Source organism: Taeniopygia guttata, chromosome 1A (genome assembly GCF_048771995.1).
Source record: "Taeniopygia guttata chromosome 1A, bTaeGut7.mat, whole genome shotgun sequence".
Taxonomy (NCBI): Eukaryota; Metazoa; Chordata; class Aves; order Passeriformes; family Estrildidae; genus Taeniopygia; species Taeniopygia guttata.
This window is the reverse complement of record NC_133025.1, coordinates 31,512,159-31,536,277: the sequence shown is the minus strand read 5'-3', so window position 1 is coordinate 31,536,277 and position 24,119 is coordinate 31,512,159. Positions and strand designations below refer to the sequence as shown.

The window sequence follows — 24,119 nt, the reverse complement described above, 5'->3', positions numbered from 1 at the left end:
CTTTTGGAATCAGAGTGCACTTTGTGTCTGTTACAGGCTGAGTTGTATGAAGCAGGAAGATTGATTTTCACAAGCTACCTTGTACCTGAAGTAATGAAAGTGGCAAATTACTTGTTCCCTGAGCAAACATGACAGGAATGTCATAGAGGGAATTTATATATATGCAAATGCACAGGGGTCACATTGGTGTTATTTTTACAAAGCAACCTTATTCACCAGGGGGGCATTTTTAAATCTACATTAGTCTACACTGGAAAGGCTGAATAAAACTGCAAATACCTGCATTGTGTGGGATGTAGCAACTAACACAACTAATAAATAATGTACGATTCAATGCAGTAGAGAAGATAATTTAAATGGCTGCATTATTTCTGTACAAGAGACTTGGGGTCTCAAGTGATTTCTACTTCTCATTTAGGCTTTTTCTGAAGCAGCTAATAAAATATTTGTCATAAAAAGAAAACTAAGAGGATGTGGGACTAATTTTCTATCAGATTTTTGTCTTTTAAGCATTTTGTCATGATTCAGTAGAGAAATAGGCTTATGTATCTCTTTGTGAACACTTGCATTCACAGGGTTTGTGTATTTGCAAAAGGGAAATGGACCTTACTTACAGTGAAATTTCCCACATATGTAAAGCAGGAATGAAGGAATTTTGAACAACTTCAGAGAATCTGTTGTATGTAAAGAAAAGAAAAACAAGGACCAACAGAGACAAATTCTGTTTCTCATAGCAGACATGAGAATTTTATTTGTGTATAAGCTTTTAAAGGACAAATAAAAGCTATTTTTTCCTTACTGTTTTTACTCCTCAACAACAAAGAACATGAGTTTGTGCTTCACATAAAAACAGAAAGCAAGACTGTTCAGCACTGGTCGTACAATATAAGGTAATTCCCATGGGATTCTCCTTTAATTCTGAACTGCTGGCAAGGTGGCTGATCTCAGGGTCCACAAACAAAGAAAAAAGAAAGTAGTAGATGTGCAAAAGCTTATGGATGCTACATTGAAAATACGCATCTGTGCATGGCATTTTCAGTACAGCTGAATGGTTGGACCTCATCTGCTGTTGAAAGTGGGCTGACAGCGAGGTGGAGCAGTGACAAGGAGAGCCTGTGTGACACTGGAGTGTATTCACAGTTTGCTGTTGAGCCACAGAGGGCACGGGCAGGGATTTCTACTGACGTGGCATCTTGTGAAACTCCTCTGCAGCATCAGATATGGTTTCTCCTTGCAGTTTCTCTGCAGTTTTTTTGTCACTAATCACCAAAATAGTCTATTCTTGAGTTCATTATACCAGACTAGTGTTGGTCTCATGGAGTGTGCTTCAGGCAAAAGAAATCTTTGGGAGCAAAAGTAACAAATCCTATGAATGAATCCTTGTGATATGGTGTCAGTGAAGAGCTGGGCACAACAGAGCCATCTCACACTCAGATATGGCCTGTTTGAATTATGTGGGTAACATCTTTTTGTTATATTTTGAATGTGTTCCTGAACCACAAAAGGAGCTTTCTTTTTTTCTTGACTCAAAGCACATTGAAAAATGAACTCAAACATGGCAGACTTTCATGTCCTCTTTTGTGTGAAAGTGCAGAGAATTCCTTGGGTTTATTTCCAATATGTTAGGTTGGAAACTGAAGGAAATTCTTTGTTTCACATAAAGCTCATGTGAAAAATTGATTTTCATATATAGGTGTTTCCTATAGCATGGCTATTCTCTGTTTTGATCAGCTTTGGCTTATGTGGCATTATTGAAAGCTGGATGGATCTGTCAGGGAGAGATTCTGCAGCAAAGAAAGTAAATAAAAAATAAATGTCTCAAAAATGAAAATTATGAAGTTTAATATCTATAGTTTGTCTGTGGAGCTCTGCATCACCTCTAGTAAAAGCAGACATCATTCCAGAGCTTATTTTTCCTACTTATCACAGCCAGTTATGTTAGTGTAATAACAGTACTGAAATAGTCTCAATTTTATTTCCTGGCTGTGCTTACCTGACCTAGATCAGGGTTGCAAGAGGCTAATAGTTGGTTCAGAGCTGAGGTCAAATGCTACCTAGTGCCAGTGTCTTCTCAGTGCCTGTTTTGCAAATCAATAACAAAATAATCAGCATCAGGGTTTCAGAGCCCAGGTGATAATGCATGCAGCAAGATACTGAGCATATCTCATGGCCTTTCTGTCCTCATCTTCTTTTCTAGCTCCTGACTCATGTTGTCAATGATGTGCACTCATCCCAACCTCAGCTTCTTGGAGTACAAACCCTTCATTTTTTGTTTCTAGGCCTTTATTTATACAGTGTGGTCCTTGTGTGTATTAGGACTGCTCCTAGCAGAGAATTTCACAGATTTGTGCTTATGCAGCCTCTTGTCGATCCTTGGACTAACCACTGGGAGTGACAATGTACACCATCACAGGTCTGGGTCTAGGTTGTATAGTGTAATTAATTTGAAGGTTAACATAATCTTCCAGCTTTTTCTATTTGAACAGCTGTATGTTATGAATGCTTTAACTGATGAGGATTTTTTTGTAGTTCTTCTGCTGGCCTCTGAACTATTAGTTCCAAACTGCTCCTTGCACTGATTTTTCTGTTAATTATATTTATTATGGGACTACTATTAGACAAAGTTCAGATTTTTGTCCTTCTGAAGGTGAATACCACTAATAACTAGTGCAGAAAAATATAATAGGCTTGTAGTGCAGAAAGTGGTGAATAGTTTTTCTCATTATTGGGAAACCTAGCAATGGCAATGAGCCCAGATTTTCTGTGTCAAAGCCGAAACCCTTCCATTACTTTTGAGAAAACAGCCTCACTCAGTGGTAGCTTACTCCTTTTTGGTGTGCTCATCTGTGTGCAGGGGTTTGTATCTTCACTCTACCATGCATCCCGAGGGCTGCTGTTCTCAGGCAGAGAGGTTGGTTTTCTCTCTTTCCCCTGCCATTGCTTTTTTCTTGATGCATTTGCATTTTTTTGATGTGCATTTGCTGCCAGTCTCACAGCACAGTGAGGGAATCTGGCATCAGCAGAATACAGAAAGAAACTGTATTAGATTCAACTTTGCTTTAATGGTGCAAGTCCCACTGGGTTTTGAGCAATGTTATGTAGGTGAGGAAGAAAGATTTGATTTTAATGAGAGATGACTTGGCACCAGCAGCATAACAGGTGCAGTATGAGAATCTAGAGTGAAAGAGTTAATTCATATTCTTTTCACAGAGATAGATGTGAAAGAGAATATGCTGAATGTGCATTCTAGTATCTTTTTTTTTTTTTTTTTTTTTTGTTCTTATTTACAGTGACAAATAATGTATTTCCCTTTAGCTTTGAATGGTTCATAAACCTGGAGCTGTTGATGAATATGCAGTTTACACTCCAAAGGCACTGGAGTCAGTGCAAGAAGGCAGACCTTAGAGTGGTTCACAGCACACTGTGATCTCTGCTGGGATTATTAATCAGTCAGGCTTTCAGCAGCACATGCACCATCATGGCTACAGCACTTGCTTACTCCTCTCTCCTTTTGTTTGATAAATGTGATATCTAAACCTCTGGGAAACACATAATAAATGTGTGACTTCTGTAAAAGAATGCTGAGCTCTGTTTGCTCTGAATTCATGTTTAAAAGGGTTTGGAGCACTCTTCAGTGGGTTGTTAGTTTCAGTCATGTTTTCTTACACACAGCTTCCTCATCAATCTCCTGGAGAGCAAGATTGGCTGTTCTGGGGGAAGTGGTCTGGTTTCAATTCTGGAAGTCAAAAGTGGAGTTGTGGGGTGTGTGTTGCCTTATCAGCATGTGGTGTTATATTTGAAAGACATTTGCTGAAAGGAGAGGAATTGTTTTGAAGAAGTGGAAAGCGATTTGGGACTTTCAACATATTACTGGTTAAATCTGTATTACAGCAGTCTGCATTTCAGAGTTGTGGTTGTCCAAGATAGCACTGTACACAAGCAGAGGAGAAGAGATGCACTTGAATTCCTTTGGGTTTCTTATGAGCATAATAGGAGACAAATGTGCGACCATAATGAAGCAATGCATTTTTTTCTGCTCAGAAAAACAGCCTAGTTCCAGGTATTACAATACAGCAATTTTGTTCAAGTGATCAAATTTTCAGCTTTTCTAGTAAAAATGGTTTGAAATAGTTATAATTTTTCTATTGACCTATCAGCAGAAACATGACCATTGCATAGAGCTGTTTCATAGCCAGACCTCTAGCATTCTTCCACAGGGAAGAAGTGAGAGAAGGACATTACTGTACCTCTTGCCACTCTCTGCACAACTGTAATCCTTCAGCACTAGAGCCTACATGCTTGAACTTGTCTTTTTGGCAGGTGGAGGGGTATTTTGTCTTTGGAGGAGGTTACTGAGAAATAAGTCATGTGTTATCTTGTGCTTGAGCCACTCTGGTGGCTTACTGTCACAGTGAAAGCATCACTGAGTGAGATGAGGGGAGCTCTGTGCAATTTCCCTTGGTGCAGTAAATCAGATCTTTTCATTACCCAAAGGTAGTGAGGAGAGAGGGTAGTGAATCTGCCCTGCTCTACGTCATGTTTCCAAACCATTCAAGTCTTCCTAACAGGATTTCTCTGCAGGAGGACTGGGACATGAACTGAAGGTCTATTCAAATCTGTTATTGCCTTAGGACTCGTGGGCACAATCCAAAAAGAGCTGCAATCCCAAAAGTTAGAAACGCCACTGTATGATCAGTGATAACTGCACTGCCATGACTGGCTGCAGACACAGTAGTGGAACTGCTCAGTTTATCAAAACCTGCTCAGAGATGCATGGGTCCATCCTTCTTGCCAGCTTTGAAGTCTGCTGTGCTTATGAACAAGGTTTGTGCCCTGAGAGAAATGATGATGCTGAAATCTCCTGGTCCTGGAGATTCCTCCACACTAGGGTGGAGGAATGCTCTCCGACCAGGGTGGGAGGTTATGTTGCTGCTTTATGTACCTCATTTAGAGGTAAGCAGAATTTAAGACTTTAGGATTGTGAGCTGGACACTTATAAAAACTTAGTCAATTCACCTTAAATTAAGAAAAATATGTCTTTTTAATAAATCTTAAGATAAGTATTTAATTTTGTGTATTTTTGTTTTCAGGATGAATAAGAGATACTTACAGAAAGCAACAAAAGGAAAACTGCTAATAATAATATTTGTTGTAACGCTGTGGGGGAAATTAGCATCTGGGGCAAATCATCATAAAGGTAAGAAATCATATTCTGTTTATCATACTGTTGTTGTACCTGTGATCTCCACCAATAAATTCAGAAGGGTCTGGTCTATGCAAGCTTTTCTCCTTATGTGTATTTGTGTCTCCTGATACTGGTTCACTAATCAGTGAATTAGCATTTCACTAAATGCTAAAAAAGAGTGGTAAAATAAAAAAAAATAGTGAGTACTCTTTGTCTCATAAAAATGGTTATATCAGCAGATATATATAATGCAAATGAACGTCTGGAATGAACCCTAGAAAGAAACAATTTTTAGTAGCTTATATGATGCTTCTGTGTGCAGTTATCTACCAAGATTAACTTCATGGATAATGTGTATTGAATGAGATTTTTTCATCATCAAAAAAAGACTGCTGCTTTGCAGTATTGTCTGATTTCTATGTTTTGCTCCTAACATCTGAGCAGAAACTTTTTGTGGCAATGTGAGATTTGTTTCCTCTTGGTCATCCAGCCCTTAATATGTATGTATACATACCAGCACAAGCTGTGATGGATCATTTAATATTGTAAAAAAGATCTTTTTTTCCATGTGTGTTTCTGTTAATCCTAACACAAGGAACAAACTCTCCAGATTAACAAACTAATGCCTTCTTATAGGCTAATAGGACTTGAAATGAGATCTGCAGTATAACAGGATTTTGAACTCCATTTCTCATCGTCATATAGTGTCTGTTGGCTGTTTCTCTGCTTATACAAGATCAGAATAAACTCTATCAACCTGGATAAAGCAAGGGTGGGACATGAACATTACCACAAGCTAAGGAGTTAAACCCAGAGGAAGGCTTCCAAAAAGCCCCAGTTAGTTAATTTCTCTGGTTCCATGTACATTTTGCAATGTTCACTCTGATGATAGGATTTCATGAGCAGGTATTTTTATATGTCAAACTGCTAGATATTTTTCTGTTGTGTGAAGATACCTTTCTTCAAAATGCCCCACTGATTAAGGACTTCAGGATGCAGAGACACTTATGCAATGTCTTGTACAAATTGCAATTCGACTGCAGACAAAACAGAATCGGATGTGGTCCTGCAGGCCACCAGGTGGGTGTCATGCCAGAGATGAATGGTGCTGATGCCTTTTTCTCAGCCTTGTTTGCTCTCCAAACCAGAATACAGATTTCTGCTGTGGCTTCCCAGTTTAGTTGTCTATTGGAAAAGAGCCAAGATATCCTGGCCTGCATTCAGAATTCTTTTGCTTTGATTATTTCTCTTTAAACACCCAAAAAGCCGATATCCAGACCATTTTTATTCCATGCGCAACAGCTGGTCAAGCAGTGTTTGTTTCTGTGGAATTCAAACTTTGCCATAGTATACTTGCTGTACTTTTTGGAAAACTCATGAGTAAAACCTATCACCATGTATTTCATAGAAGCAAATTATAACCATGAGGACTATTTTGGAATTTAGTGCTTCATAATTGAGAAAAGAAAATCTACTACCAATTGTAGATTTTCTGTGCGAGGGAAACCCCAGCAGAACTATACCATTGATTACCTGGACAGTGTTTGTGGTTTAAGCCTCAGCCTTCGAGCAGAGGTAACTTAAGGAATATTTTTTTATAGATTTAAAAAAAATGGCCCCCCCTTAAAAATCAGATTATTAGCTGTAGGGACTTTGTATTCCTGCAAGCTAACAAAAAGCTCTTTTTTTCTTTAATTTCATGCTTTTAGTATCTTTTCATGCTTTTAGCAAAATATATGAAGAAGTTTTGCAGGAAAAAATAACATTGAGAAGCATGACATGAGTGTTTAATTTGGAAAAGCAGCTACTTTACCTGTTCAATTTCTTTTTGAAAGAAATAACAATCAGAAATATTTTGGCTTATGGATTTAGTAAAACAGCAACACTCACTATATTGGGGATTTTTTAAAAAAGCAAAAATCAGAGTTATGTAGCTCAATTACCATTGATTTCCAAAGATACTGGGAATTTGAATTCCCATTGTCATAGCATATCCACCCCCTGCTCTCATGGCAAAAATGGAGCTAAGGCAAATTGAAGAATTTGATGCTGCTCACCTTTGTGTGGGGTTTCCAAATACTGAGAAACATGTAAGTTTTTTCAGCAATAATTATCTCTAGCATCATTAATCTTAATTTATAGAAGTCCTTACTAACATATTGACATGACAAACCCTTAATGACTTTGAAGGAGCCCCTACAATTCCAAAAATCAATAATCTGCATTTAAAAAAAAATCTTTACTTTCCTATTGACTTACTCATATTATTCAGTAGTTGCACTAACTTTCAAACCCATCTCTTTTTCAGAAAGCTATTGTTAAAGAAAAGAAAAAGTACAAGAAGAAAAAGATCATCAGTGTGTGAAAAATTGTTTAATGAGCATTCTGTTCTCCAGGCAGACTTCAGGAGGAATATAAACAGATGCCTCTGACAGGCTGTCTGTAGGCTTGTTGTGCTTATTTCTGGGATATGGCACAAATGAAAACTCCCAAGTCAGCAGCAAGAAAAATAGAGGCCAAGGCAGGGCATGGGAAACAAGGCTCTGAGGACCAATTGAGCAACAGGGTTACAAACTGGGATTTCAGATTACATCTTTTCAGTGTAATGTGTGTGGGTGCCAAATCCACCCCTCTTTCTCTTGAGGATACTTTTGCTCCCATTGTCTTGACTGATGGTTATAGTTTCATAATTCTGGACAGTAAGTCCAAGAGCTAAGAATGTTAAGCAGTGTTTGAAACAACACAAATCTTGCTCTTTTCCCTGCATACAGGATTACGAGTTCTTCAGTGAGATTCCTGGCTGTGCATATACTAATATTCCATTTATCCTGTTTTGTGTAAAAAAACCCAAGTAACTCTGCCTTTTTTTTTGTTTGTTTCATTTTGCTGTGGAACCTGATGCCATGGTGATGGGTGCCTTACCCAAACACCTGAGAGTCAGCACGCACTACCAGAAGCATTTGTGCTGCAGTAGGTACAGATGAGGAGAGAGGCATAACAATCTCCAAAAGGATGTTGTCAAGTGTATGAGTTGAAAAACTGATAAAGACTCATCCTCCTACACATTGCTACCCCTTGCAAAGCCAACAAGCCAGTACAAACATACAGTGTTTGCTGGCAGATATGGCAGGCAGGCGTCAGTTCAGCATCACTGCCTTTTTGCTATTTCTGTCATAGGGAGCATGAATTGATTTGATGATCATTCTATCACAAACCATGTTTAAGGTGTCAAGTATTGAAGTGGTCCTTTTGAGAAAAAAATATAATATCCCTCTTATAAGCAGTCTTTTCTAGAGAATAGGCTACTGTGACACAAAATTTCTGCCCTAAAATGAAGAAAATCTTTCAAAATACATAAATCTGTGAACTTTTTGATCACTAAGTTTTTTTTACATTGAAAATGCAATAAAATATTCTAATGAAGAGTGCTTTTGAATCCAAGTATAGTTTAATATTTCTCAAAATGCAAAACAATAAGGTCAACATTTGTTTTAAATCCTGGAAAAAATAAGAAGTAACTTAAAAATATGGTGATTGATGAATGCTTACATGCCAGAAGGAATTTGTTATAGAACCAGAAAACACTCTAGGTAGATAAGTAATTGAGTATTTTTTGACTTTATATGAAAAGTCAAAAAGTCATGATAAGTCATGAAAAATCATGATAATTTATTTTCATTTTAAAAAGTCCCTCAGAAGCTGAACTTATTCATCTGATGCCTATTATATAGATAAATTAAACTATTATTTTATTATTATTATTATTATATGAGATGCAGAATTGCTGCTGCTACTTATTTGTGAATTTGCACTAAATTAAAAGTCTAAGGGAATGTCTTTATATTCACAAGGAGATAATGAATTTTGGTTTCTCCTTGCAGAGGAGGAGCTGTTCCAAAATCCAGCTGAATGAAGGAGCCACTGAGCCCCTAAAGCTGGTGGTTAGGTCACCCTTCTTGTATGGGTCTCCCTTGCTGAGGCAGGAGCACTGCTGGCGCCAGTGTTGTGATGTAGCCTGTGCCAGATGAGCCTGGAGTTTGGGAATGGGTATGACTATGAGAAGCAAGAAACTACATTCCTAATGTTTGGAGACTCTGTCTAGGTAAGACTAGAGAATAGCCCCAGTGATTACATGGGAGATCTCTGAAGTGTTCAACCTTTCTGTAGAAATACCTTCATCATGAGGTTATAGTGGTTTAGTATGAGTCCTTTTACATTTGTCCTTTCTGCTGAGGATTTTACACAGTGTAGAAGACGACATTCATAACGCAGAAATATTCAGTTGTATTCAGTTTTAAAAAGAGAAAGTAACTTCAGTGCAGAGTACAGAAACCAGATATAAGACATTTCTTCTTCTACCTAAGTAACCACTAGAGAGCTGCATGTTCCCTCTTTTCCTTCGAGTGAGCTGAGTGAGCCCATGGGAGGTAATGCCATTCTTTGGGGGCATAAGATACCTGGTTTGAGCTGTGAGCTACAGAGGACACCAAATTCAGGTCTCCTGGCTCCACTGTGGGGGCTCTAATATAAGGGGTAAGAAGATGCAGTATTGTGTTTTCCTCAGTTTGCCCTTTTTTGAAATACCTGTACATTTGTTGAGGGATCTGACCCTGCTCATAAATTCACCTTCTGGTTGTGTGGATCTGTCAAAGGACAGAAGGGTTGTTCTGCATATTCCCAGATTCTTTACTGGAATTAGAAAATAAAATGTCCAATATTTAAATGAGGGAAGTTGCAGGCATGAAGAGGAATGTGTGTGGACGCGTTTGGAGCTGCCAGGTGAGCTGGAAACTAGTGTGTAGGGTCTATTAAAATACTAGATGGACACATCCACTCATGTATTATTTTTCTGTCAGTGCTGCTTATTCAAAAACTCTTTTGTCATATTTGCTGTCTCAAACATGGACCATCTTATCTCTTGTAGAAATTTGGCCTAGAGATAAATTCTTTAAATGAGAGTGCTTTGTGTGCAGCTTTCACTAACCTAATTCTAAGTGTAATTAATGTTTAAGTATAGAAACAAAGGAAGATGATAGTTATTTTAGCAGGCATAGGGAAGAAAGATATTAGATGTTCTTATCTATCTTGAGCTTGATTTGAAAGTTTCAGTCATCAGGATCAGAACCTAATCCAAAAATTGCCATTTCCTTGAAGATAAAATAGAACAGTCAGTCAAAAACTTTTGTATCAGTATCTGTCACTGCAATCTAAAATGTTAATACCATATCTATTAGAATTCAGGAGATAACATTTGTTGGCTTTCTGCCAGGATTCAAAGGGAAGAAGAATCTATTATTGCTAAGGTGCCAGTAGTTCTGATGGTTCACTAGGACGTGGGTGCAGAAATCACTGCAATAGCAGAGTTGTGCCTATTTCTTCCCTATGCTGCCAGCTCCATCACAGCAAATGTCTGCCTTCATTTTTACCCCATTCCCACCATCACCTTGGTTGAGAATCTTGTCTGTCCTTGAAGCAGCCATGGAGAGACAATTTACAGTGTTGCTATGCTGCATCATGCATTTTCCCTTATACTGATCACTTAAATATATTTCTATTTATATTTGGCAAGTAGTATGGCTTCTTGAGGTTTTTCTGAGAAAAGGAAAAAGACAGGGTTCTTTTTTTTGGGCCTGGTCTTGTTATCCCTATGCCAAATTTTTATTAACTTTCTACAAGTAAGTACCCAGGGTAGTTTTATTAAATACATTCAGATTTTTATATTGTGGAGTAAAGAAGATGATTGCAAAAAACTTTATATTCTTGTAAAAGTTAAAAGTTATATAGTTGGTTTTACAGTTTCAAATTCCAAACTTTTTAATATTTTCATTTATACTAATGCTATCTGCCTTTAGATAACTGTCCTACCATTCAAATGTTTCTTTAGCTAATTTCTGTTTCAGTTTCTATACTTTGTTAGGAAAATATTATAAGATCTTAGGAGTGAAAAAAACTACTGATAATATGCTTATTCTTCTGTTACTTGCTCCTATTATGAGTAAATGTTGACATTTCCCTAATACTGGAATTAGACCCACTTTTCCAGTTTTATATTCTTGGTCTCAAATTCCTTTAGTAGAGTTGTTATGTGTACTGAGTAATACATTCTGCTAGATTTATTTGTTCTTATGCCTAGGAAAACAGAGTGATTACATTTTCATGCCATAGTTTTTACTAAAATCATAAAAATAATATGAAATGAATTGTCACACAGTATACTCTCTTGGATCTGTTGATCATAATTTTTATTTTTTGTTAACATTTTAAGTGCTCAATTAATGTATCACATAGTAATGTATGTTTTTGTTAGCCTTTTCATATTTAAAATATTATTTTCTTGCAGTTATATTCTGAATTTTTAATTTGCCTAAATGTATATCATGTCATAGAGAGTGTCTTAAATAAAGATGTTAGGTGCAGCTGTGATCAGGAAGGAAGAGAAGGACTGTAAAGGGATCTGGAGGCACCTATGATACATCGTGGAGCATGATGTCACAGCAAGGCAGCGACATTACTGCACTTGCCCATGCTCACTCTCCAGAACCTTCCCTCTTTCTGAAAACATTTTTACTCATTGAGTGTGCTGGCTACACTGTCTTTTAAAAAGATCCTTCCATTACAGATATATAATATAGGAGGTGTAAACAGGACAATTGTTACAAATTTTGAAGGCAAATATCAGATGAGTTTACACAAGTAAAACTTTTGAGGAAATGTCATTTTCTGTGTCTATATAAATACTTAATGCTGGTAGCAAAAGTCCACTGGGTTATTCCGAGAATGTGAATCCTTATGTTATGAAAGAGCTTTCCTTATATAAGGATGTCACACACTCAGCTTGTTTGGTTTGTGCCTGAAAAAGCACATCCCATGTAGAGATTATTTCTATAACATTCAGGGCATATGTTAATCTTATTTTTATTTGTATTAATTTTCTGCTGCTGATGTATAAAGTCTGTGCCCTTTTCTCTTGACACTCTTCACTGAATTTACTCAACAACAGTGTTAGTAATTACTTGCTTGTACAATGTCATATTTTAGAACAGCTGTTCTTTAGTCATACAGGTGCCAAGGAAACATTCAGAAGCAGTCAGCTGTTCTGGAAAGTATCCATAGAAAAATATTTTCTTTGTTTTGGTTTGTGGCTTATAAAGTTTCTTTCTGAACAAAAAATTGAGTTCTGTTCACCAGGGGCCTGTGGGAATTTACTGTTTTAAGGCTCACTGGGGCAGTCTTCCTCTACAATAGAGAGAATTATAGAATGATAGAATTTTTTAGGTAGGAAAAGGCCTTTGAGATTGTGAGTCCAACCATAAAAGACTCAAAGCAAATTTGTAAAATTTGTAATCTTTTTGGAAGACAATGTATATATGTATGCATATATGTGTAAGAGGTATGAGAGACTTATATGAAGGAGAAAAATACAAGGTCATCACTGCTGAAATAGCTTACAAGGACCATTTCAGTTTTTAAATGCTTATAATTTATTTATGGGAGTTCCATCAAATAGTGGTGATATTCAAAACTAACTGAAAACTCAGGGAATTTTCCACAATATCTGATTTTAGGCATCTCTTCTAGATTCTCTGAAACAGCCTTCAGAGCTCATTCCTTTCAAAAAATGAGAACACAAGCTTTAAGTGTAACTGTGAATTCTTCCTTGAATTCCTATATCCAATAATTTACAACCTTTCGGACAGCTTCTGGAACTTTTGTAAAGTCTCTTAGCAGGAGCACTTGGTTTGGATGTTGTTCCTTCATCTGCCTAAAAGCTCTTCTCCTATATCAGGGTCATAATGTCTGAATACATTTCTAAAGCACTTATTTTATTTCTAATTTTAAAAAATAGTCTAATTTTGCAGTTCAGAAGCCAGTGAAATCTGGTCTGTGACAGATTTATTTATATCTGTGTATCATTCTGCAAATGTCACTCTGTTGTGTTAAAAAAGGTTTAGCTGTTAAACCTGGATTTTATATTTGATCGATTTCTCCTTGTTGAGCAAAAATGCAAATAATCAGAGAACTGTTGATGTGGGAAGGGACCTCTGGAGATCATCTATGTTCACCTGGAGCTGGTTACACAGGCCTGTGTCCAGGTGGGTCTGGAATATCTCCAGAGGAGGCTCCACTACCTCTCTGCACAGCCTGTTCCAATGGTCTGTTACCCTGTTATGATCCAATTTAATTAAAAATTTTAGAGATGCTTCTGCCTGAATTAAGGTGCAAATGAGGCTATACGTTGAAGTCAATAGTATGGATTTTATTTAACAGTAAATATGAGGTAGAGACAGCGAGGTAGAAAGAAATAGAAAAAGGCAGAATGTGGGGAAGGAGTGGGAGAGAAAAATAGTGACAGAGGGACAGATTAAGCAGAAAATGACAGCATTCCATGGTACCTGCTGGTGTCTTATTGATCCTCTTTTGGTTTTCTTGGTGGTGACGGTCCCATAAAACAGAGTTCAGTGGATTAATACATGTTCAGGCAAGGTGGGAACCCCCTGGTGACTCTCCGGGGGGAGACAAATTTGCCACTGTGTCTTGCAACAGACTCTGGTTCTGTTGTGCCACTTCGATCATGTGTAGACCCTTGGTGCAAAATATCCTTCATAGCAATGTTTAAGCCATTAACTGTAACATTTCAGTCTCACACACTCTCACAGGGAAGCATTTTTTCATCATATTCAGATTGAATTTCCTGTTTCAGTTTCTGTTTGTTGCCCCTTGTCCTGTCACTGGGCACCACGGAAGAGTCTGGCCCCATCCTCTTGTTAGCAGCTCTTAAGGTGTTTGTGTGCATACAGAGAAAGTCTGGAAGAACTGTTAAATTTGCAAAGAAATAGTAGTGAAATTCTGACCATCCCTTTGGGAGTGTGAAAGTACCATTTAACTGTGACCAAGAGAAACCCACTTCTCTACTTAGATGGGAGCAAAGCCATGGCACACTTACTGAGGGATGGAGGCTGGCTTGGGGATTCAGATGACAGAAAGAAGGAAAATCATAAAAGAGCAGTCTGCCTTGTGCAGCTCTCTTTTACCAGGCTGAGCAAGAATTCTGTCTGTAATGATGAGGAGGCTGAGGCAGGAGCTGCCAAGTCTGTCTTGTTCTTTTTTTCCCCATAGATTTGTATAACTCTTGTACTCAAATTGTTCTCAAGTAAATGCAGTAGACTTAGAATTCCTTTTTGCAAAATACTTCTGGCTTCAATATCAAGTGCCCTTGACTGACTAAAGTATAAAACTGAATTTTTGTGTTATTTTGGGTGAATGCAGAGCTGCAGAAAGGATACACACAATAAAGGTATTCTGTTAAGACCAATGCAAATCTTGGGTGCCTTGTGCTATTGTATTTTTTATATTTGCTTCAGCTGAGTCTATGCTCCAGAGCTGTGTATGAGAGGAGAGAGAGCTGTCTGAATTACTGAGAAGGTCAGAATTGTTCCAGATCCAGGTTTTGCGCCCAAAGCTATGTATGTGTCTGATGAGTGGGAAGCAAGCATGAACCACTTCAGCCTGTAGCTGTTTCTCAGTGAATAGAATTGATCATAGAAAAGACCAAAACCATCATTAGATTCCTTCAGTGAGCTGAAAGACTGAGGGAAAAACCAAAGTTTTAAAAATCAGACAGATAGCAGACAGTATTCTACCTGTGAAAAACACAATGAAGATATTTCTTAAGTAAACAACTTATTTAAAATTTTGTTCAATTTTGTTCTATTATGTATATAATATGTATATTATGTATATAATATGCTACTGATAGAAGAAAATATTACTAGTGTTAAACTTCCATCTAAGATGTATTGGCATGTGTCAGATTAACTGTGGAAATTTTGTGAAATGGAACCCAGAAGGTGTGCTAACTGCTACACAGTGAAGAGAGGAAAGTAAATATATATCCAGTGAGTGAATATTGAGAAAAGAAGCATCTGGAAGAAATGGGAATTTTGGATTCTTAATTGCCTCATTCACCCCAGAACATCTGCCAGAGATATTAAGGGCAAAAATGACTATATCTGAGAGAAGATAAAAGTTTAAATAAGGAAGGAGGAAGAGTAATTTTGTGCCATCTTGTTACACTGCTGCATACTGTGCATATGAAAGATGTTTAAATTTCTTTTTTTCCCCGCTAGTTTTGATTAAGAATTGTCTTAGGAGAGTTAAAATATTGTTTCCTATGTCTGTGTGTATGTTTTATAAACGTGAAAATCCAGAAAATCTCAGTTATGAAAAGTAAATGGTCCTTATTTTCTCCTTTATTGTAACAAAGCACTGTATGCTAGAAAGTTGTGTTGCAGAAGACAAAGGGCATCCTGCAGAGGCTGTGCCCTGGACACATCTGAGAAAAGAACTAACTTTTTATCCTCCTTAGGCCACTCCTGTTCATAGTATAGTTTACATGATCACCAGTTCTGGAAATGTTTCCAGGGGGATTGCAGGAATGAAGTGCACTCTGCGCTCTGCCTAATGTTAGGGAAGAAGATGGGGTTGGATACAAACAGCTAAAAAGTGGGGAAATAGGAGGAACCCCATTACAGAGGGCTCAGTGGTCTCAGCTCATGGCTTTCATGAGTTTTCAGTTTTTGCCCTGCAAATTGCAAGATGCATTTTCTGCAAAGAGATTTAAAGACAGAACATGTTTCCACCCTTCTTCTGTTACACCATCACTGTCATTAGATTTTCCTGCTTGTAAAGAGGAACGTGACTGAAGAAAAGAGCATAGCCACCAGAGGGGCAGGTAGGTATATTCTCCTTCATAAGTGTGCAATCAAGTAAATTGTTCAGTACTTCTCTCCAAGTGCTAGGGAAAAAGAAATAATTTTTTAACCAATGTAATTTTAAATTTTCTTTCCAAAAAAATCAAAAAAGCAAACTAAGAGTGCTGTAACGCGCGAGCAGCTCCTCTCGCCGTGATACCCCGAGCGGTGGCATGCTGGGCGGCGAGAGGGAAGAGAACGGGCGGCCTCTCCCCTGTGAAGCTCTGCAGTCCCAGTTGTCGGCACAGGGACAGACGGAGGCGACATGGGACTTGGGGGTGGACAGGATGGTTTTATTCAGCAAGCCCCAAGACCCTCTGGGGACGGCGAACAAAGGTTTTATACCGGAACTCAAGAGGCGGGTTATAGGAACAGCAACCAATGAGGGCAGGGCTGGGGAGGAGTCTAAGGAGGGACTAACATATCACAAACCTATCCGGGGAAACAGGGGAGTGGAGTAATAGGGTGCTGAGCCTCACTAAATAGACAGGGAATGCTCTGGAAGCAGGGGAGGAGGCGAGGAGGAGTGACAGGGAATGTTCTGGGGAAAGGGACAGGGAAAGGGAGGATTGACAGCTTGGAAAGGAGGGGGTTAGGGAAGAGCCTGGGAAGATTGACAACTGAGGGAGGGGAGGAGATTGGGGGGGGGGGGGGTTGATCATACACAGAACAAATGTCAAATTAAAGAAAAACACACCACAACATAAGAGCACTGCATATTGTTGCCTATAAAAATGCCATACTCTAGAGCAGCTGTTTCTTAGTTGTAGAAGTATCAAAAAATATTCAGAATCAGCTATTTTTGGAAATAGCAAAGGACAAAAATATTATAGTTTGAACTAAGGCCTCCACTGATAAGATATAAGAAACTTTTGTTGGTGTTAAAGGCCTTTAGAACTTAAGTGTTTCATATTTTTTTCTGAAAGTGAGAGCAAACCTAAATTAAAATACTCTCAATGGCACATGAAAATCATACACTTATTTTTGCAGTACATGTGATTTATTTCATCATAGGCAATATTTTAGCCTCATTATTTTTTCATCTTTCTGAAATAAACAATGCTGGTCTGTTTAGACAATAGGACACTATTGACAGTAATTACTGAAAGTATTTTTAAAAATAATGATTTTCCTGAAGGAAATATATTTCTCAACTCTAGCTCTTGTTTCTGTTTTAAAGTGCAAATTAGCCTAATGAACATTTTTAACCTAGATATGCAATATATATTGTGAAGAGCTCCCATTTAAAACTGTCGTACTAAAAAATGGGGGGGGGGGGGGGAAGTAAAAGGCCCCACTAATCAGTCTATTTTTGCCTGCCAGAAAAGCTCTCCTAAAAATCTATCTTTAGAACAGGTCTGTAGGAGTGATAGAAACTAATTTGCTTTTCTGCTGGGTTCTAGGAATACAACAGTCTACACTTAAGCAGCATTATGTCCCACACTAAAAATGTAGGAAAATGCCAAATTATGGCTTATCCTAATAAAGTCATTATAAGAGAGGGGTGTTAAACTATAAAATATCACTCAGTTTTTCATAACAATAATCATTAGGGGGTAACAATTTCAAAAGTTTTTAATTAGGTTTTTATGCTTTTTTGACATTTATTTTTTACTTTATTTTATGTAAAAGTCTCCTAGGTTTATGCATAGCAATTATGAGTAATTAAGGGAAAGATAGATGAGAAACTGAAATTTCTTTCTTACAGACAACCTGGAGAAACATGCAGAAATGTTACTTTACAGCTTCAGATTTTTAAAAGCATCAGATTTGCTGTTTTTTTGTGTGCCTTTATTAATACAATGAAGAAATAAATCAGTGATGTATTTTAAATCCAGGATGTCTGAGTCCTCGAAATTTCTCTCTTTTTTTTTTTATTTTGAAGGAGAAAATTCAGTCTTTAGAGAGAACTTTGAAAATCAGCCTTGATATGCTACTACCATAACTAGTAAAGTTTTAAAAGCTTCTAAAATAAAAACTATGGGAGTGTGTTTCTTCCTCTGACTCAAGTGTTCTATTTTGACCTGCATGTGACTCCTCTACTGGATCCTGGCAAATGTCATAGATCTTAAAATCCAACTTTACGGAGGACAATAAATCAGTGGATATATTTTAGCTTGATTTAGTTATACATATATATAATGATAGAGCAGACATGGTCATTACAGAGCACTGATCTCTGCTAGGCCTGTTTCAGTATTGTGGCAATGTCAGATTCCAATGAGGGCAGTCTCATGGATGAAATGACTAATCACGGATCAAGGAGTATCTTTCCCGATGTAGCTGTGTCCCTTAAGGAGGGATCTAATCTTACACCCTTAAGATTTGGGTAATACCTTCTGGAAGTGCTTCTTTAGCTGCACTGATTATGCAGGGAAGTCCAGCTTAGATTAGGGACTGTAGGCATCCAGTGTATGGTGATCTGTCTTTGGTTTTGTAGAGAACAGTTGAAACCCTGCTCTCATTGTAATAATAATATAGTAAATGATGCTATAAAGACACAGAAAGTGAATAAAAATGTCAAGATACATTTCTATGTTAAAATATTGGATGCCTCCACCTGGAGACACTTGTATGCCCTTGATTGTATATGTGTTTATGCCAGTATGCATATGTATAGTACTTGAGAAAAAATAAACAGGGACAAAATTCCAGCAAATCTTTACAGTTTGCAGGTTTGGACACTGCTGTGCACTGCTTTTAGGACTCTGAACCATGCATGAACTGCTGAAATTTGGTTTCCGTTCTATCAGATGACAATATATTCATGTCATAGAAATACATGTGCTGCTGCTAGACTCTAGAAACATCTAACTATATGAGAAAGGAAATGTGGATTGTAGGGAACGCTGTACTCCTGGACGGCTTGGATGAATGGAGATGAGGGATCTCTGAAGGCTGTTCTTAGAATATAAAGTTTATGAGGGATGATGAAAAGTCTTGCTTGGAGCTGCCAGACGCAGCACGTGGCAAGGCCTGAGGGGATGGGGGAGGTGAGAGACAAGGGGTAGAGAGGATGCTCTAGGAGAGGGTGGAAGCTTTAAGAGGGGGGAAGTTCCAAGAGAGCGGGGATTCCAAGAGGGCGTCTGGCCCCTCGGAGGCCCCTTATCAGGGGGCTTCAAGGTGGGCTGGAACAAGACTTAGACCAATGGGGTCACAGACACTTGATGCTTCAGGGTAGGTTTACAGGTGTGGGATAAACCATACATTTTTGGGGTTGGGATAGAACAGTCCATTTGACTTTTGGACCTATCTGTAGGTAAGGGCATTGTTCAACCAGTAGGGGAGATTTTTTTCATCCTGGCTGTACTATTGTAAATCTTTTGCCAGGTAATTATATTTATTCATCCTTCCCAACAGTGGATGAACATGTGACTCCCTTGTAGAGATGAGGCAGAGGATCAGAAATAATCAGATTACATCTGTGTTATGCAGAATGTTAATTAAAGTAAGAATCCAAGTGAAGAGCAAAACAAATAAGAGTGGTTGTGTGTGAAATAAAAGGAGATTCACAGTACCTATGTTTAATTTTCTATTGTTCCTTAGAAATTATAGGTGCCCAGTCAACATAGAATTCCTAGACAAGGCGCCACTTCCATGTAAAGAATTAGGTGTTAAAGCAAGGCTGTGCAACTGAGGTTGGGAAAAGCTGGCTCATTCTGCTGCATATTCAGTTTCTGATTTCTTCATATTTTTATTTTGTTTTACAATGATCTTTTAACTATGGTTGCACATGAAAGATATGTGCTAGGAATATTCTGAAGACTTCCCTGACTTGTGAACCCTGTAAAGATAAAACTCCCACTGGATTTGTGTATGTGATCAGACAAGGTGTCTCATGAATGGCATTTCAAATCCTCTGGTGTATCCCCTTACTGTTCATCTTTTAAGGTGATGAATTGAAGGGAAAAGCAATTTTTTTTTTTAGTTTTGTGACAGTCTTCCACAGGCTAAGGAAGATTACACTTGGCTCCCTTCACAGCGTATCAGTGCTGTGGACCTGGACTGTTATTTAACAGTCATGTATTTTTTCTGGTGTGTATTTTTGAACTAAAGCAGTAAAAATATTTTGTTGTGAGGCAGTATAGATATTTGTAAGGAATTGTAGGTAGTCATTCATTTCCTCATAACAATTTCATCTAACCTTGGAAAGAGGCACAGCCTTGTGGATTTTTATAAACAGTCTGCTGTCGTTTCTGACATTTTTAGATCCTGGCAGACAAATACACTGCACTACTATGTATTGTATGTGGCATGCAGCTTTGCACTTGGGACTTTGAAAGACTCAAGCCAGCCCGCAGATAAAAACTGCTACCCAATCTCTCAATTATTTGATGAAAAACCACACTACAGTGTAATGGGAGGTCTGTAGTTTTGAGGTTCTAATGTTGACCTCTGTGAGGAAAATCCTACATTAAAGTTGCAAAAAGATCAAAGATTATGCAGTTATAAAAATGCAGATGCTATAATGTGCAGTAGGTAATTTGTCTTTTTGTCTTCTTTGCAAGTTCGTATTAGCAAGAGTTACATTAAAATTCAAGCATTAATTATTTTTTTCTTTTAGATTTCATATCTCCCTGAGAACCAACCACTCTCCTTTTACCCCTTTGCACTTTCACAATGGTGAGAAAGATGTGAATGCTGTGGCTGCCTCTTTGGACTCTCCCTTTAGCATGACCAGTCTCTGGCACTGACATAACATCTTGGGTGGGCCTCATTCCTGGCACCTGCAGAAGCATTGCTCTGGCTCTTGTGGGAGAATGATGGATCTGGGTGTTGGGTAACACGGCAAAGGAGGAACTGTGGGAGCTGGACCTGTTTGGAAGCTTGCCTTGAGCAGCAGCCCCTTCACCAGCCCTTCCAGCAGGAGCAGCACAGCACCATACACTTCTCTCTGCTCCATGGCAGCAGGCACAGTTTCTTGTCTGGTCTGTGAGTCTCATATTCAATGCAGGAGGCTTGACTTCTCTGGAGTAATAGAACATTATTTTGCTCCAGGTGTGCGCTCCCAAAGAACTCATGTCCACAGCTCCACAAGGTGCCTGGCTTTTTTTGTGGACAAGCAGAAGAAGGGTCCTGAGCTGGCCTAGTGTGGCCTCTTACATCCTGATGTGCAATGTTTGAGCTTCCGTAAAGATACATGATTAAGATGCCAAACATGAAGCCAAATCTTCATTGTCTGAGAATGTCCCTGAATAATTATGATTTTCTTTTTGTCCATATTATTGTTTTGAATAGATTTTTTTTTACAGTGTAAATTACTTCAGCTGTTTTGGTTACATGCTAATTAAAAAACACACTTCTGGAGTTCTGGGTTCTGTGATATTTTTGCAGCTTCTGACTCTGGGTAGCTATGAGGGTAGTCTATATGTTTCCTGTCAAGAGCCTTTGTTAACCAGAGTTCCTTCAGTAGCAAATGCCTGAGAGTCTATTAGGAGCATCTTGAAAGGTGTGTTTTCAGCAAGAAGACATATCTGAAAGTGTTTTCTCCTGGGAATCCTTGGGCAAAAATATTCCTCATTGCACTGCTCTGAATGGCTCTCCTGGCAGTTTCTCCTATTTTACTTGGCTTGTTGGAATGTGCTTTCTTTTCCTTTGTCTTGAAGAATAGCCAGCCTCTTCCCAGGCCATCCAGTTTCAATTCATAGACTCTGTCTAGATCCTTATTGATTAATCATACCCATGGCTCAGAGACTTGCTGTTTATATGGAATCAACAATGTAGAGGGAAGGTTTTAACAGGGGAGATCACTCCAAAGGAAAGCATTTCACAGTACTAGACATTTGCCTTGTTAGCAGTTTTTTTCTAAAGGCCTGAGTTAAGTTTCCCTCCTGACTCTACACTTCAAAGAGCTTGCCTGGGGCCTTAAAGAAGCAAGCTGAAACTCAGAATTAAGATCTTTCCTTCAGACAGTGAACTGTGTACTGGGACATCCTATGGAGTTTCTCTTAAACATATGGAGGAGTCTGAAGGATGGTGAAGAAGTCCTAGAAGGCAGGGTGTAAAATAGGAAAAATGAAAAAAAAAAGAGAAGCAATTATATAGTTGTCAGGAAGGTGAATGTGCATGCATGTGCCTATGGTTTGTGGGAGAAATATTTCAAAGTGTATTTCATAATTTGCTTTAGCTGACTGATTAAGTAAAAATGCATTATAGAGCTGCAAAATTGAATGCAATATATTATAAAAATACATTCGAGAATTAAAGAAACTTTAAATTAGTACATTATATCCAGTCATGAAAATAGATAAGGTGAAGAAAAACAAAACCAAACATCAAACCAAAAAAATTTAACACACCATCTAAAACTATGTGTAAAATTAAATGAGGCAACCAGACAATGTTCAAGGCAAGCAAGCAAGCAAAAATCTTGCAGAGCTTTTAAAAGGTGGAATTTCAAAATTTAAATGCTTTTTATAGATATTATGTTAAATGTCATCACATATTTATGTGATGAATGTATGCACACATATAAGTGTTAAACATTATTTTCAGTACCTTATGGTATGTTTTCATGCAAATAGTGAGCACACAGCTGTACATAAATAGATTTCTGCACAGAAGAGGGATAGTGAGTGACTCAGTATTCTGATTATTATCTTTGGGAAGATTTTGCACATTGGGAATCTTTACATTTACAGAATTTTCAGAACTTTACCTTGACTTCACTGATTGGTTTCTAGTGGATCATAACTAAAATCCTGAAGTGTTTCTGTTATAGCAAGTTTCATCAGATTAATAGTTCTTCAATATAGATATTAAACAAGTGATGCTCATATTCCCCTTCAGGAAAAAAAATTTGGGCTGCTTAGTTTGGAAATCATGGCTTTCTCTTTAGTCTTCTTTATTTGATGGGATTTATTAGAGTTTCAACATAAATTTGGGTAACTGTTGTTTTTCAAAACTTGAAAAATCTTAGCATAGGCTGAATAAGGGGTGCTAAGCATAATTTTTTGAAAAGAAATTAAACATAAATACTTTTATAATGAAATTCTTGTTGACATGCTTAATATGAATTGACCATCTTATATAAGACTGAAGTTTTTTAAATACAAGAAAAGTGGAGAGGATCTTTTTAGAAGAGGATGTAGTGACAAGGGGGGATAGATTCAAACTGAAAGAGAATAGATTTAGATATATTCTTTACCATGAGGGTGATGAGCCACTGGAATGAGTTACCCAGAGAAGTTGTGTGTGCCCCACCTCTGGAAGTGTTTAAGGCCACTTTGGATGGAACTCTGAGCAACCTGGTCTAGTAGAAGGTGTCTCTCAACCTCTAGGAGAGAGGTTGGAACTAAATGATCTTTAAGGTCCCTTCCAACCCAGGCCATTCTAAGATTCTGTGAAAGTAGTTTCTGGACCTTAATAAATGAAGATCTTAACTGCAGAAGAAAGATCACACACAAGCAGTAAGATGTCTGTTGAAATGGAACTATAATGCAGGGACACAGTTGCACCTTTCTTTTGGAAAATAATGGTTCCCCTTCCCTGGGCTTTGGCTACTGTCTCCATAGAGGAACCTTTAAGTGCTTGAGATACCTTTTAACAAGCATGAGAAGGCTGCAAGCAGGCAGTTCAAAAGTAGGGCTTAATATACCTCTCCACCTTGCTGCACTAATCCTATTCCATAGAAATTTCCACAAACAATATTTTTCTTAAGGCACTACTTAGGGTGAAGGTGTTGTGCCACAGGATCATGCAAATACAAGGAGGTGGAAACGCATAATTTTTTTTTATGATGTATTCCTGAGAACATGCTAATTTGTCATCTATACAATGTGACCATTTGGGTCAGCTAGAAAGAAAAGAAAATCAACAATGAGTGTTATCTAGGGGAACGGAAATATATTCTCCATAATTGTGTAAACGACAGGCTTCTGACTCTCTGAGACTGAGGAGAAAATGTGGGGTTTTTTGTATTCTGCCAAAGGCTGAAGGCTGCACTGAGACATGTGCTACCACTTCTTGCTGAGTCGAGATATTTGGCAGAAGGCCCAAAGAGACAGTATGAGAGAATAAAAAGTCTTTGTGCCAAATGTTCTTTTGAGTGCCTGAAAGCTGGATTAGTCTTTTTGCTCTGTGAAATCGTATAATTAGTAATCTCAAGCATCAGCCTGGTAATTTGCAAAATGTCTGCACACTTTAATATATCGTTTGCTTAACATGTTTGATAACAACCTCAG

At 38.0% G+C, this 24,119-nt stretch overlaps 1 protein-coding gene across 5 annotated transcripts in view; it reads left to right on the top strand.

The window, feature by feature from the left end:
- The window catches only part of TAFA2 (TAFA chemokine like family member 2), a 184,006-nt gene that overhangs the window by 128,551 nt on the left and 31,336 nt on the right, over positions 1 to 24,119 (top strand). For all 5 annotated transcript variants that reach the window (XR_012053126.1, XR_012053127.1, XR_012053119.1 and 2 more), the window contains one exon: positions 5,091 to 5,197. Coding sequence is in view for 1 of the 5 variants with exons in the window: in XM_041711861.2 (XP_041567795.1) it covers positions 5,092 to 5,197 (106 nt within the window). In the remaining 4 variants the exon portion in view is untranslated. The remainder of the gene's footprint in view (positions 1 to 5,090; positions 5,198 to 24,119) is intronic.